General features: G+C 48.4%; 1 protein-coding gene across 1 annotated transcript in view; it reads right to left on the bottom strand.

The window, feature by feature from the left end:
• SVOP (SV2 related protein) overlaps positions 1-14,999 on the bottom strand; it is a 45,590-nt gene that overhangs the window by 8,155 nt on the left and 22,436 nt on the right. Inside the window, exons 7-12 of the mRNA XM_046641032.1 lie at positions 14,372-14,435; positions 12,403-12,528; positions 10,170-10,298; positions 7,872-7,945; positions 5,764-5,840; positions 2,045-2,152 (exon numbers count right to left, since the gene is read on the bottom strand). Of these exons, the coding sequence (XP_046496988.1) occupies positions 2,045-2,152; positions 5,764-5,840; positions 7,872-7,945; positions 10,170-10,298; positions 12,403-12,528; positions 14,372-14,435 (578 nt within the window). The remainder of the gene's footprint in view (positions 1-2,044; positions 2,153-5,763; positions 5,841-7,871; positions 7,946-10,169; positions 10,299-12,402; positions 12,529-14,371; positions 14,436-14,999) is intronic.

Genomic DNA, 14,999 nt, shown 5'->3' with positions numbered 1-14,999 from the left:
TGCTATCTTAAGCCACCAAAATTGGGATAATTAATACAGGCACCAAGGGATTAATACAGTCACTGAATCCAGGCAGTGGGCGCCTGGGATGGAAATCAGAAACACCTGGGTTCTAAGGCTTCATCTTTCCTCTAACTTGCTATGTGGTCCTGGGTTAGTCTCTTGCCTTCTCTGAGCCTCAGTTACTTCATCTGTAAAACTGGACTAAATAGAAACAACGCTCCCTACCTCAGTAGAGGCAGGAGAGCACAGTGCTTATTATTATTAATAATAATTAAATCTGGGGCCAGCACTTTATCTATTATCTCTTTTAATCATCACAACGACCCTGTAAAAGAAATGCTATTAATAACCCCATTTTCCACATCTATTCAATCAACACATTAAGTGGCTAGTGTGCGTCAGGAATGGTTCCAGGAGCTTGGGATGTGTCAGTGAACAAAAACAACAAAACGATAAATGTAATTCATCAGGAAGAAGAATCTGGGTGTCAGAAAGGTCACATCATGAAAATGACAAGGGCTTGAAGTCACAGAAATGGCACTGGCAACACTGAGTTTACTTCCAGAGCCTTTCATCTTACCTACCAGGCTATGTGGGGAAAGGGTTTTAGATAAAAGATAGTGTAGTGCAGGAGTGAAGACTCTGGGTCCTTGGGTGGGACCACAGCTCTTAGCTCTGCCAGCTGTAGGACGCTCAGGGTCTTAGTTGGATTTTCCCAGAAACAGACTCTGGTACAAGGATCCAAGGGCAAGGTGTTTACCTGGGCAGACATCCAAGGAAGCATCAGCAGCCAAGTGAGGAAGTGAAATGAGGAAGGGAAGCAGCTAAGAATGGGGCACATCAGGTAGGTTGCCCCTGTGGGCCATGCTGCCGAATTCCACTGGGGGACTCTTGGAGCCATCGTGGAACGTGCACCTTAGAATCTGCCTGATGGGCAAGGAAGCTGGGGTATTTATACCCCAACTCCCACAGTTACTGTTTGAAGGCTGTTCCCGGTTGTTAGCTCCCTGGCACTTCCAGCCACCATGCTTGCTTTTAGACACTGAGCTTTCCATGCCTCCTGAGACAGCCCCTGGGCACAGAGATGCAGATGCTGGCTGCCACAAGTGCGGGGAACAGTTTCGGCTGCACCTCTCTGAGCCTCAATCTCTTCAGTTAGAAAATGGGACTAATTATATTACTTCACAAGATTAAATGAAGCCGTATCTGTAAAACATTTAGCACAGTGCCCGGGACACAGTAAGCACTCAGTAACTACTAGATATTATTACTGTCATAATAACCATTATTCATGTTAAAGGAAAAAGATAATCAGCTTTGCTTTATGTGCAGGTTTGGATTTTTGACACCCCACTGATCCTTTCCAGTGCGACCGGTGTTGGTGCGCAGTTCTCCGTGGGTGTCTCATATTTCTGCAGCTCTTGTGGGCAGAGGCACTAGCTGACATTTTGCTCCAGACTATCACTGCCAGGTTGGTTGTATAGCAAACAGCCTTGGAAGACAGAGATACAGTCTCCGAGAGCAAAGGGCAGGTCTGTCTACTGTTATCCAATATAATAAGGATGATGTCTCCCTCTGGGGCAAAGGCTGGACAGGTTCCTGGCAGCCCATTGTAAAAGATTTGGGTTCCTAAAGCTTGAGATTCCTCAGCTGGGTTGCAAATCCACTGCATGCATAGCATCCACCTGGGTCCTTTCTCATCACCCCCGTGGAACTTGGGGGCCAGGGGAGCTGATGCTAATATACTGCTCATGCTGCTTTCTGCGCCGTGAGCAGTAATCTTTTGTCTCTGACCCAGGAGTCTCATGTCTTCTGCCAGCACACACGAAACTGGGCAGCTTAACATGTTAGCCTTCAAGTCGATCAAATATCAGTCCCTTCACGGTTCTTGACAATTTGTAGCTAAGGATTGAAAAGATAACCCCCAGCTCCTCTAGAAATGGGATTTGCTTCCAGGCAGCATCAGGTAGAGCCACCCGCTGAACAGCTGCCACGTTCTCAGGCTTCCACGCTCCAGCCCCGCCTCGCAGCGGCCCCTCACCTGGGAACTCCGAGAGGGTGGTCCACAGCAGGTCCATGTAATCCTCCTCGCTCAGGTACTCACAGGCCAGGCTGCATTTGGCCTCTACCGCCTTCTTCCGGCTGGAGACTGGGAGGCGGGAGTCAGAGAAAGAGAGGCAGAACAGTGCCCAGAGGCTTGAATCACAGCCTCCTGCTCCCCACCCCGCCTCCCCTGGGTACCATTCAGCTGGGGTGCCAGGAAAAGACCCTAGACTCAGGACTCAGGCAGACTCAGCTTTGAATCCCAACCAGCAGTGCTATAGCTTCATCTCTTGGAGCCCCAGTTTCCACATACAACTGGGGCTAATGAAACCACTGAGCAAGTTGGTTGAGAGATACGAATGTGCTCAGTTCAGAACTGGCACATACTAGGTGCTTTTGTGGCAGACAGATTCTAGGGTGGCCCCAATGATCCCCACCTTTATTATGTGGCCCCCCTTACCTCCTTGATCCCACCTTCTATTTCTCTCTCCCTCACCTGTTCACTCTACCCCAACCACACTGGTCTCCTTGCTGTTCCTTCAACAAGTAAGTTCCTGCCTCAGGACATTTGCACTGGCTTCTCCCTCTTCCTGGATTGCACTTCATTGCACTCCCCTCCTTCAAGTCTTTGTTTAAATCTCACCTTCTCATTGGGGCCACCCAGACCACTCCATTTAAAACTTCGACCCACCCACAGCCCTTTGCTCTGCCCCACACTCCTGACCCTTACCCTGCTCTGCTATCTTTTTTTACTCCCATATCCTTTGTAAGGAAATAGCATGAAAGACTGAAATGGACAAAAATATCTTACCTAGAGCACTCTCATTGGTTATCTTGCCTTGCATGATCTTTGAGCTATTTCACAACTCTGCACATCATAGAATACTGATACTAATGCAAACGATTCTTGTCTGTCAAAAAGCAAATTGCGACTGGTGGCAATGTAGTTGATTATCCCCTATGCATACTGACAAGTTGTGCCTCTAATTGTAAATCCATTTCAGCGTTTCTGATTGTCTATATATGTGCGTGTTTTGAATCCTCCTTTGAACCAGTCGTAACCTCCTACTGGGCTTCGTAGACAATTCTCCACGGGGTCTCATGCTGCTGCCTGTTTTACAAGCAGAGGCACTGACTGCCTTTCTTCCCGATTATCCTTTCAAGACTTTTGTTTAGCAAACAGCCTTGAAAAGATAGAAAGTATTTCCCTTTGGAGCGAAGGGCAGGTTTGCTCAAGGCCTTCAAAGATACAATGTCTCCTTGCAATGCAAAGGACAGGTGGGCTTACCAGCCAGTGGAAAGATCTGGGTGCCCTAGCCTCAGGGTCCTCTCTTGTCACAGAAGCCACTGCTTTTGCAGGTATCACCAGCTCTCTTCACATTGCCCAGTGGGAAGTGGGGCTGGAGAAACTGGTGTGAGAAAAAGCTGACACCTTGGCTACTGCTGTCCCTGTGAGAAAGAAAATCCTTTCTCTCTGACCCGGGAATGTCATGTCTTCAGAGACCATCTCTAGAAACTGTGAAAGGCTAACTCATTAGCTTGCCAAAGGGTAAACTTTCAGATTTTTCACAGTTCTTAGCAACTGGTCCATTCCTTAATTGATGAGTTAAGTAAAATATAAATCTTTGACATATGTTCATTTTATATGTGTATGAGAGGCATGATTTTACCTTTTCGTTAAAATTTTTCCTTGAATACACCTATCACCTTTGACAAGAGATTTTCACTTATTGAGGCATATGGGGTAACTAGTCTGGTTTAAAACTCATTCGGCTTAAACTAGAGAAGCCTGATTTATGGCCTTTCAAACATACATTTTACATCTGCTTTAGCCATTAACGTGAAGAGTGCGTCAAACGTTATCTCAAAGTAAAAGAATACACTGCTTGAAGATAAGAACACAGACTTCCCCTCCTACACGCCAGTATTGGTAGCCCAAATCAGTGCTCCTGAAGAATGTTCGCTTTCCTGGATATCAGGGTCATGTTGACCTACTAATTTGCAAGTGAATATCTCTTTGAAACTTTGATGAATATGTCTGCTGGGTGTGTCTAATGTACATTCTTTGTTCTAAAAATGTATAAAACTGTACTGAAAACCATGCTTCTCCAGAATGATTTCCTCCTTTGTGGAGACTGCCTTCCTGGATTATAGTCCTCAGCCTGGCTCAAGGAAAGGTCACCTTATTTCTCTCTCATCTATAGAGTGGGTATTGATTACTTGCGTCCACATCTTTTAACACATCTTATAAGTTCCTTACTTATTATGCTATTTTCTCTCTCTCTTTCTCTCTCTCCCCCAGAATGTAAGCTTACAAGGCAGGGATGTTTGTCTTCTGTATTCTCTGATATATCCTAACACCTGAACCAGTACCTGGCATGTAGGAAATACTGAATGAATGAATGACTCGCCCAAGGTCGCACAGCTAGTCGGTGCTAGAACTCAGCCTCCCTGGTTTCCAGCCATGGGCTTGTCCACAGCATCGCACCCCTTTCCCACCCGGATATGAGAGAGCTTTTAACAGGGTTTGGCAAACTATCGCCTACAGGCCAAATCTGGTCTCCTGCCTGTTTCTGTCTGGCCTCCAGGCTAAGACTCTTTTTTACATTTTTTAAATCAAAAGGAGAATAAGATTTCATGACATAAAAATGATATGAAATTCAAATTTAGGTTCACAGATAAGGTTTTACTGGAACATAAGAAATGCTTGTCCCTTTACGTATTGTCCATAGCTGCTTTTCTGCTACAACGGCAGAGCTGTGTGGCTCCAAAGCCTAAAATATTTACTATCTGGACCTTTATAGAAAAAGTTTGCCGATGCCTGCTTTATAACTTTCCACCGGAGCTCCCATTTTGCGTAAGCAGGCCCACTGTCCGGGGCATGCAATTCATGCTCAGTCAACGCCAAACCCCGAATTTACAACTGAGCTGCTTGCTCAGAGCGTCAATTCAGACTCTCTCAGACCCCCCCCCCCCCGTGAGATACGACTCCACTATCTCGTTAAATCCTTATTCCAATAAACAAAACTATTAACTAAGATTATAGAGGCTTAATATGAAAAAGATAATTGGGCAAGTCCTGCAGACAAGCAAGAACTTCATCGATTTCTCTCCATCCTGGGTTCAATGCTAGGAATCTAGTGTTCTCTAAAAGACAGAAGGCTTTGAAAGCCCAGACATCTACACACGGACTTTGCTTTTTATTTACTCCTTTTGTCCAGCGGCTCCCACCACCAGCTGCACCATAGGATCACCTGGAGAGCTTTTAAAACCCACTAATGCCTGGACCCCACACCCAGAGATGCTGATTAAATTGGCCTGGGCATTGTTTCAAAGCTCCCCCAGGTGATTCTGCTGTGTGGCCGGGGTTGAGATCCGTCCCGGTTCTCAGACTTAACGCGCACCTGAGAGCTGCTGCGCGGGGTGATAGCCATCACACGCAGGGCTGCACCTCATGGACCTCTGGGGGACATAAGAGGTGACTCTGCTGGAACGTCAGCTCCATCAGGACAAGATTGCTCAGCATCTTAGAAACCACAGCCCAGACCCTCTGTGCTCAGATTTTGCAGAAACTTTCTCTCTGGAGTTTGTGGGGTGGAGTCACTGGAATTGGTGCAAGGCCAGGCCGTGTCCGGGCAGAACCTGGGGTGGGAGTGTGCGTGTGACTGTGGTATTGGGAGAGGGGTCGTTGACTGGTCCAGAGGTCTGGATACTTACTACTGCATACGTCTCCTGCCTGGAAGAGCTCAGTGGTGAGCAGAACTAATCCATAGTAAGAAAATGCATTGGAAAACCTGCCAGGGAGGAAGCAAGAAAGGTTAGGAATGATGAGAGAGGTGCAAGGCCCCTTTCCCCATCCCCTCGGGGACCAGTCTTAGGGCATTGGCCACCTTGGGCCTCTGGGGGCTCTCCTGGGGCCCTCGAGCAGAAGATGGCATAGCACTGAGATAAAGGAAACTGATTCTGTGTCCTTTGAAAGACAAAGAACTGTACTATGTGACAGAGAAATGCCACCCCAAAGCCTCTTTACCCAGCTGGCAATTGAAGGGGAAAAGAGTTTGGGGGACCAAACTTTGGAACAAAACAATCATTGTTGATGTCTGTCAGGGCTTCTGGGTCAAGTTGGTCAACGTAGATAGAGAAGAGGAGAGAAAAGCTTTGATAATATACGGAACCGGGCTCCAGCTCTGCCCCGGCATTCCTGAGAGCTAAATCAACTCACCAAGCATTTATTAAACACCTGCTGTGTGCCCAGTACAAGTGTGGAGTCTGGAGACTTCACTAGAATTTCACATCAGAATGACACAGTTAATTAATTCCCCACTGTCCCAGGAACCAGAAGACTGGAGTCTGTAGGACCAGAACATTCTTGTGCTGTAGTACAGTTACGTGGGAACTCAGTCATAATCAGACGCTGATGATCAATTTGCTTGGATTACAACACACGCCAGCAAATTTAGTGATTTCTGCAGTGCACTAAAATCAGTCTCTAATTCACACTGTTCAAGTAGTGTCAGCTCAACAAAATCGCACGCTCTCAAAGATACAGACCCTCCACTCTGTCCTCACCCCACCCCCTCCGCTCTCCTTTTAAAAATGCTGCAGTCTCCACGCTTGTGCTGGGCACACAGCCGGTGTTTAATAAATGCTTGGTGAGTTGATTCAGCTCTCAAGAATGCAGGGGCAGAGCTGGAGGCCACTTTTGCACGTTATCAAAGCTTTTCCCTCCTCTTCCCTGCCACCGACCACTTTTAGGACGCTCCTCTGCTCATCAGCATCTCTGCTGAAAGGGGGCTAGGAAAGCGAGAATTGGTTAGAACAGAACACAAAGCCTTAGCCACACCAGCTTTGTGAAATGTCCATGCTGTGTACACGGTTTGGTAGAGAGATCAAAGAATAGCTGAAATTTGACTAGTTGTGGAGTTTAAGGTAACTACTGTCTGCAAATGCCCTCCTCGGGGCACCGCCAATGGCTATTATTTAAGAAATGGCGCAGCCGTTAAGTTCGCACATTCTGCTTCTCAGCAGCCTGGGGTTCGCCGGTTCAGATCCTGGGTGCGGACATGGCACTGCTTGGCAAGCCATGCTGTGGTAGGCTTCCCACATATAAAGTAGAAGAAGATGGGCACGATGTTAGCTCAGGGCCAGTCTTCCTCAGCAAAAAGAGGAGGATTGGCAGAGTTAGCTCAGGGCAAATCTTCCTCAAAAAAAAAAAAAAAAAAGTTGAGGATCAGAACTGAAAGTTATAAGAATGCCGTGTTCACCAAATCAGTGGGTCCCAAAATATGGGCTCTGTGCCACTGGTGGTACCGAAGGCCATATGGGCGGAGAGGAGGACTGAATATAGAAAAATTATTAAATCTCATTGTGAAAAAAAATTCCCTTGTAAGTTTCCTTTCAATGATTTTGCTTACATCCCAGTCTCGCTTGTGTGCTCGTGAATCCTTAACACCTCCGCTCTCTCTCTTACAGTGGCTCAGTGCCTCAAAAACCATCAACCCGGCTACTTTTTACTGAATTTATCTTTAAGAGTGCTTTCTATCGATGGCCTGAAATTAAGACTTTTTTCTTTTAAAGCAGACATATAAAGTTTCCTTTTAAAAGACATATATCTGAGTAAAATGTGAGTCAAACTAAAGAAAAAAACGAAGGAAATAATAGCACAGGTGATATGTGGAAAAGATGGAAGTTAGGACAAGGATGCCCGAACCTCTGAATTTTGCAAATGCTGCCTGAGATCAAAGAGTTCTTTGTGCTTCGAGTTGAAACAAAACCCTAAACAGGGCAGGTGGAAGGGGATCAAAGCATCAGCAGATAGTTCTTACCATATAAACCACAGCAACAAGGTTGTCCATCTAAAATGGGGCGTGAAGAGGTCCCTCATTTTGCCTCGGTCTTCCTGTTTCAAGACAAAGATGCACTGTTTACTCTCCTCCGCTCCAGATGTGTGGGCACTGGCCGTGGCCTGAGACCTGTGGACAGCCACGGCTGGGGGAGGTTTCTGGTGGGCTCAGGCTATGAGAATCCAGGATTCAAATGCATGGCACTCAGGCCCCAAGCCCAGAAGGCCGATCTGGGCCTCCAGCCAGGACCCAGCAACGTCCAGAGGCTCGATTCCCAAAGGATGGAGAGGTTCTGCAGCCCCAAGCCCCTGCCTGGAATCCTAGAGCAGGAAGCAGACCCCTCAGGCTTGGCCCCTCGGAGGCCTCTCGGGTGGTCCCATGGACGCAGAGACCAGAAAACCAGTCCAAGGGGTGTCCAGCTATTTCACGGCCCCCTCACTCAAAGCCTGCTCTAGGTCAAGGTGACAAAAATCAATGTGCTGAAAATCAATTCGCCAAAAGCCAATTTATCAAAAGACTGATTAGCTAAATGACCCATTTGCCAATTTCATATAATTTACTAATTTATCAAATCTTTGCTTTACAATGTTCTTTTAAAAATAGATATTCTATTACTGTGATTATATTCTTCTTTAGATGTACTTAATGAATGTATTTTTCTTAGCAGTTCGAGAAATTTTTGGTTATTTAAACAGGCTAAAGTTTAAAAAAACAAGATTATGGGTTATAGGTGATTGTCTTCCGACGAGTATCGTCTTCAAGAATAAAAACGTTTTTGTAATACATTCTTGAATAAAAAGACAATATTCATTAATCATATTTATTGAATATATGAGAATGTTTGTATTTATTGAATATATTTTGGAATAAATTCATTAATATATAGAAATATATAAGAATGGGGCCGGCCCTGTGGCCGAGTGGTTAAGTTTGCGCGCTCTGCTTCAGTGGCCCAGGGTTTCACTGGTTCGGATCCTGGGCGCCGACATGGCACAGCTCATCAGGCCACGCTGAGGGGGTGTCCCACATGCCACAACTGGAAGGACCCACAACTGGAATATGCAACTATGTACTGGGGGGATTTGGGGAGAAAAAAAAAAAGCAGAAAAAAAAATATAATAGTAGAAAGACTATATTAATGAATAGATTATTAATATATACATAGGAAAAATATATTCCTATTTAATAATTCTTAAAATACATTTTTTTTGGTAAATTGATACATTGCCGAACTTAATTCAGGAAAATTGGCTTTTGGGGAATTGGACTTCTGGAAAGTCCTTCTCTCCTCTTTTTGCTTGTCTGAGGATTCCCCGCCTCCTTGGAGCCTTCCTCGACCATCCTAGGGGAAGCGAGCTCTCTCTCCATGGGCCTCCATCTGCTGTGCACCTGCCCCAGCGACGGCCATCCAAAAAACAGACCCTGCTGCCAGGTCAGACAGAGATGTCCCAAGGGCAGCAGCTCCTTTCCAAAGCGGAGCCCCCAACCGGAGCATCCACTCCCCCGCGCTTTCGCTTTGGGACACATTTGAAAACACTGTGTACTTTCTCCATCCAGAGCATCTTCACACGGGAGGAGGGGGCGGGGTGGGCCGGGGAAACAGGGGTCTCCCCAGAGGCAACTAACCGAGGCCCCCACACCCCAGGCTCTTTGGGACGGCCCCTGCCCCGCCTCTGCGGTTCCCAAAGTGGATTCGGGGTACGTCTCCTGGCCTCTAGGTTGTCAGACCCTGCCAACACCCCTTCTCACTCTTGGGAAAGTCCATGCAGTTCTTTTTGCATAGTACAGACACAATCAGAAACATAATTTTATTTTAAAAGATAATTGCCTTGTAGGGTCTGTTGTTTGCTTAGGGATAATCTGTCAGGTTTTCTACATGCCGCTTGGTGTCACCAGGGGCGGTGATGCACCGTCCGTTAAGGACGTCTACACAGGCGCGCTTTGGCCCCGGATCTAAGCCTCCCGCGGCACTTTCTAATGCGGTTCTGTCCGGCTGTTGCGGATCCATCACTTTTGCTGATCCGACTTCCTCGCCGCTGAAAGGTGAAACTGGCGCAGGAGTAGCTACGGGACCCCTTAGCGACATTACATTTCTCCAATCACTGGCTAAATTCTCCAGGTGGCACTTTTAGGACTCGGCAGTGAAAATACACGGCTTGGAGTCGTCACACCCCCTCGCAGGTCCCGCCCACTGCGCCCCCACCCGCTCCACGTGCACCCAGGAGCGCACAGACGCGCACGCGCACAGACGCGCGCGCCGCAGGCCGGCCGGGCACTGACCTGTCTGGAGACGATGAGTTTCCCCAGCGGCATGGGGGCTCCGTTTTCTGTCGCTATCCTCTTTAAGGTGGCGATGGCCTTCTCCTGGTTCCCAGACAGCACATCGTACCTGGCGCTCTCCGGCAGCCACTGTGGGGACAGGAGACCCAGGCGTGGCTGGTTAGGGCGGAAGGGAAGGCCGGGTTCCAGCCACACACTCTCACCTGTGTGTGGAGTCTTTAAGGGTGGGGGCGCTGGAGCCACAGGCCTGGCTTCAGATCCTGGCTCTGCCGTTGATTATATTGGCTGTGTGCCCTTGAGCAATTACGTGACCTCTCTGTGCCTCCATTTCCTCATCCATCAAATGGGGACAATAATATGTCCTACCTCTTAGGGTTGTTGAGAGGATTGAAGGGGATAATCCAAAGTGCTTAGCACAGTGCCTAGAATGGGTTAATGTGCTCATTGTTGTTGCCTTGCTATTACTATTATTTTGTGCTGCTGTCAGAGTTCTGGGTGAAGGTCGAATTAAATTAACCCTGCCACTCTCGCCGTCATCAGAAATCTTACCCCCATCTCTCAAGACATTATACCCCACCTGTGCTCAGCATCACCTTGCAGACTCAGTCTGAGCCAAAAAGAAATCAGACGGACCTTTCGGCCCAATAGAGTCCCATCCCCAAGTGACTCGATAAATCTATTTCTGTAAAACAAAGCAACAACAATCTGTTAAATAGCAGGTATGTTAGAAAGAGCATGAGACTTGGAGTCAGAAGATGTGGTTCAAATTCTGTTGTTTATTTGCTGTGTGGGCTCTGATAAGTCAATCAACCTCTCTGGGCCTCAGTTTCCTCATCGGTAAAATGAGAATGTAGCAGAGATTGCTAACGTCCATTAACATTCGTGCTTCCCTTTCCTAGTATAGAGTTGTCCTTGAACATGGCTGCCCAGGCGGGAACTACATTTCCCAGCTCCTCTTGCAGCTAGGTGAGGTCATGTGACATGCTTTCACCAATGGCATAGGAGCAGAATATTCCAGACCAAGGTATTTAACAAGTGAGTGTGTGCCTCCGTCTGCCCTTCCCCAGTCTGCATGAAGAAGACTTCAAAGTCTTAGAGGATGGCAGAGCTGCAAGCTGGAAGGAACCTGGGTCTCCCACACAGGAGCACTCCCTCTGGCCTGTTATGTGAGTGAGAAATAAATTCCTATTGTGTTTAGTTACTGAATGTGTGGACTTTATTTGCAGGAGCTGGTGTCATCCTAATTAATACGGGGTTCACCATAGTCCTACCTGATACAGTCATTGGGAGGAACAAATATGATAATGCATAGAAAGAGACTAGCACAGAGCCTGCTACTCAGTTATGCTCAGTAGTTATCAATACCTATGGTCACTACCCGGAACAATTATGTTATTTACCATAGACGAGACCTACCCACCTACTGGTTTACTTCGGGGCCCACTGGCTATAAAGGGTTTCAGTTGTGTGGTCTACACATGAAACGATGTGTGTGGTGTGATCTTGCTGGGGGATGTAGTTTACATAGAACTAAGATGGAGAGATTGTTTGAGCTCCTGGATCCAGCCATGCCTGAAGCTGGATATTTAATCCTCTGTCATGTGTCTATCTCTCTTTTACTCAAGCCAGTTTGAACTGGATGTTTGTCACTTGCAACTTAAGGGTCCCAGCTATTCCACATACAATCACCTTCCCTGGAGATTTTGCAGTGGTGGGGCCAAGGTATACCCTTATCCTCTGCTATATCCCTAAAGAACATCCCAGGAGTGTCTGTCTGGAGGAAACCCAACACCCCATCCTGGGTCTACCCCAGGCCGTGTTCCTTTGTCTCGTTTCCTGATTAAAAAAATAATCTTAGGGGGCCTGCCCAGTGGCGCAGCGGTTAAGTGTGCACGTTCCACTTTGGTGGCCCGGGCTGCGCCGGTTTGGATCCCGGGTGTGGACATGGCACCGCTTGGCATGCCATGCTGTAGTAGGCGTCCCACATATAAAGTAGAGGCAGATGGGCACGGATGTTAGCTCAGGGCCAGTCTTCCTCAGCAAAAAGAGGAGGACTGGCAGCAGTTAGCTCAGGGCTAATCTTCCGCAAAAAAAAATTAATTAATTAATTAATTAAATAAAAATAATCTTTAAAAATGTGACTTTGGTGCCCTCCTCCACCCGCTCCCCACCAAAATATAGAGAACAGCAGGAGGCCAAGTGCAAAGCCCGAGCTCTCTTAAAAGATACCTACGAAACACAGGACAGCAAAGAGGAGGAGCGGGACAGCCGAGAGGATGAGCAGCCAGCGCCAGCCCAGGCTGGGCATCACAAACACAGCCAGGACGACCTCAAACACCGTCCCGATGGCCCAGAAGACCTGGCATGGGAGAACGGGCGTCAGTGATGGGGGCAGTGTGGTCAACACAGAGAGCAATTTCAGGGTGATTGGGGACAAGGCTGTCGATGGGGATCAGGGTCCTTGGGGTCAGCAAGGTCGGAATGGGCATGACTTTTCCCGTGGTCCACGTGGTTGGACCAGAGTCTTCACATGGTCCATCTCCCGAGGGTGCCATCACACTGTGTAATATTTGTGTGGCGCCCACCAGACTGTGCGGTAAGGGAGCTCTGGTTAAGGAGATGAATAGGATGCATATCATGTGAGGTCAATATGCTAGTGGACACATCGGTTTTTGTCTCCTGACATCCATCTCCCTTGCCGAACCCTGCCCCTGTGTCCTTTGCCAGAATTGCCTCTTCCCTGCGGGGCTGAATCGCGTCTGTTTCCTCTCCGAGTCCCTCTCCCTCCTTTCCCACCTTGCTCTTTGTGTGGACTGTGTCCACAGCCTGTGCTCTGGCTTCCCGCTGGGGGCAGCCACTGGGGAGCCCCAGAGGAGAAGAGAGGGAGGGAGGCAGGGAGGAAAAGCGGTTCTTCAGCTTATTCCTCTGGCTCCCTCTCTGCAGGGCGGTCCTGGGCTGGCCGCATCCCCCCGTTGAAGGTCACAGCTCCCATCCACCAGCCCGGCCACATCGCTCTCTCTCTCTCCCTCCCCCTGCCCCTGCAGGCCTGGGATGGTAACTCTCCTGCAGGAACTTTGTAAATAGCCCCTTTTAATGAAACCCTCTTCAGATCGTCCTGGTTTGAGTATGCTGTTTCCCGCTGCAGTGTGAACCTACAACTATCATCCATTTCAAAACGTGGTCCTTCAGCTACCCCAGCAGTTCTGGGGTCCTGGGGTCTGGGGTCCCCAAGAACCCTCCTTAAATCCCCTTTTGCGTAAATTAACCACAGTCCATTTCTATTGCTGACAATCAGGGTGACAGTCAGAACATCTAACTCCTGCCGCATTGACCAGTCAGAATGGACGCTGGACCCTGGTCGTACACTCCCTCCAATGTGCCCGGAGTTAACTCTTTACTTGCTGGATCATGGGGAGCTCTAGGGGTCCTAAGAGAGGACATGGTGTCAGGTGACCAGTGGAAGTCAGGGTTCAGGATCAGCTGGCACAGACGGATATATCTCAATATTTAGATAGCTGGTTCATCCATACCAGTGGGGACCAGCTGACTCCATCCTGATCGGTCAGAGGTGGACGCTGTCAGGAAGGCTGTGGGGTCAATGTGATCAATATTGTCATGGTGACTAAGGAGTTCAGGGGCATCCACTGTGGACCTCGGTGTCCGGCAGGGACAAATGAACGTTACTGCCGCTGCATGGAGCAGGGGCCACTGGGCAGCTGTGTATCTGCCCTGAGATCTTCCAGCCTGTGGTTGGAGATGGGTCTCAGGACCCTGGCAGAAGGAGTCTTGAGAGGGACTGGCTGGACAGAGAGAGTGTTAAGGCAGCGTCACATAAGACACGAGTGGTCCTGGGTACAAATGGGGGAGGGTGATGATAGGGGCAGGGAGCAGGAGTTCGGGCCACTCAAGCTGCACCATGCAGCACCCTCTCTCAGATAAAAGCCAGGTCAAGAAGAACGTACCGCCCACCTGCCACCATTTTTTTAAAGGGATGGCAGATTGAATTTTCTTTTCAATCGAAGAACTTGCCCATAATGCGAAACAACTATGTCAGAATCAATGTAACTGATCTGTTGAAGTCTTTGCATACTGAGTCTGTTACATTTTTCTTAAACCTTTCCCTTATTCTGAGGCTCAGGACACCTGAGAGCTGCCTGCCCGGAGAATGAGCGCTCTCCAGAAGCCCCAACCTGCTTCCTTACCTCAATCAGCAAGATGCACTTAGCTCTGGCTTTCATGGGAAGGAACTCGGCGTACAGCGTGACCCTGCGAAAGCGAAAGACGGAAAGGGGGTTACCGTCAGCACTGAGCGGGAACATTGCTAAAGCTTTCTGCAGTTCTGGGCCAACGCTCCTCCAAGGGTGGTCTGTGGACCACTGACGTCAGGATTTCCGAGGATAACGGCTCAATATGCAGGTGCCCAGGCCCCACTCCAGGCCTTCAGAAAGAGGTCTCAGGGGTAGGTCCGCGGCATCTGCATTTTTAACTGACTCCCCATGTGATTCTCGAATTTAGTAACGGCTGCTGTTACTTCCCCACAACCCAGTGAGTCTAGGGGAAAATAGGGTGGCGGTTTGATGGGCAACTTCAAGCTAGAACAGTTCCTCAGGTTTCCTCTCTTGCTCAAGTCTCCAATGGTCTCAGAGGAAGGGCTTTCCCTTCTGTCGCACGCCCCTCATCCTGGGTCCATCTGATGTCTCCCTGTGACCAGACGCAGGCCATGTTTTCCTGGCCGGAACCCCACAGAAACGATGCTGAACTCTTCCCAGTGCCTCACGTCGGGGACGTGGTGTCAATCCCTCCTGTCACTGGTGATGCCAGCTTCCATCA

The sequence above is a fragment of the Equus quagga genome, chromosome 15 (genome assembly GCF_021613505.1).
Source record: "Equus quagga isolate Etosha38 chromosome 15, UCLA_HA_Equagga_1.0, whole genome shotgun sequence".
NCBI classification, from domain to species: Eukaryota; Metazoa; Chordata; class Mammalia; order Perissodactyla; family Equidae; genus Equus; species Equus quagga.
The sequence above is the reverse complement of the archived record's forward strand: the minus strand, read 5'-3'. Positions and strand labels throughout refer to the sequence as shown.